Raw genomic sequence first — 239 nt, 5'->3', positions numbered from 1 at the left:
TGTCACCCAGCCCCGCGGGGCTCGGTTCTGCCGTGCCAGCAAGTTGAGGGCCACGGCGTGCGCCAGTAGGCAGGAGAAGCAGATGGCGAAGAGGACCCCAAAGAGGAAGCGCCGGGAGGTGCAGGTGGAGAAATCAGGCCCCACGATGAAGTCGAAGGTCAGGCAGAAGAGCCCGAAGGTGCCCAGGAGGAAGAAGACCTGTGTGGCCACCAGGCTTTTCTTCTGGTGGTCCTGCACGA

General features: G+C 63.2%; 1 protein-coding gene across 1 annotated transcript in view; it reads right to left on the bottom strand.

The window, feature by feature from the left end:
- The window catches only part of GPRC5C (G protein-coupled receptor, class C, group 5, member C), a gene marked incomplete at both ends in the record, with an annotated part of 2,757 nt that overhangs the window by 2,289 nt on the left and 229 nt on the right, over positions 1-239 (bottom strand). The window contains 1 exon segment of the mRNA XM_009080802.1: positions 2-231. Coding sequence (XP_009079050.1) covers positions 2-231 — 230 coding nt within the window.

Source organism: Acanthisitta chloris, unplaced genomic scaffold (assembly GCF_000695815.1).
Source record: "Acanthisitta chloris isolate BGI_N310 unplaced genomic scaffold, ASM69581v1 scaffold12220, whole genome shotgun sequence".
Taxonomy (NCBI): domain Eukaryota; kingdom Metazoa; phylum Chordata; class Aves; order Passeriformes; family Acanthisittidae; genus Acanthisitta; species Acanthisitta chloris.
Note: the sequence above shows the minus strand (reverse complement) of the source record. Positions and strands in the feature narration are given on the sequence as shown.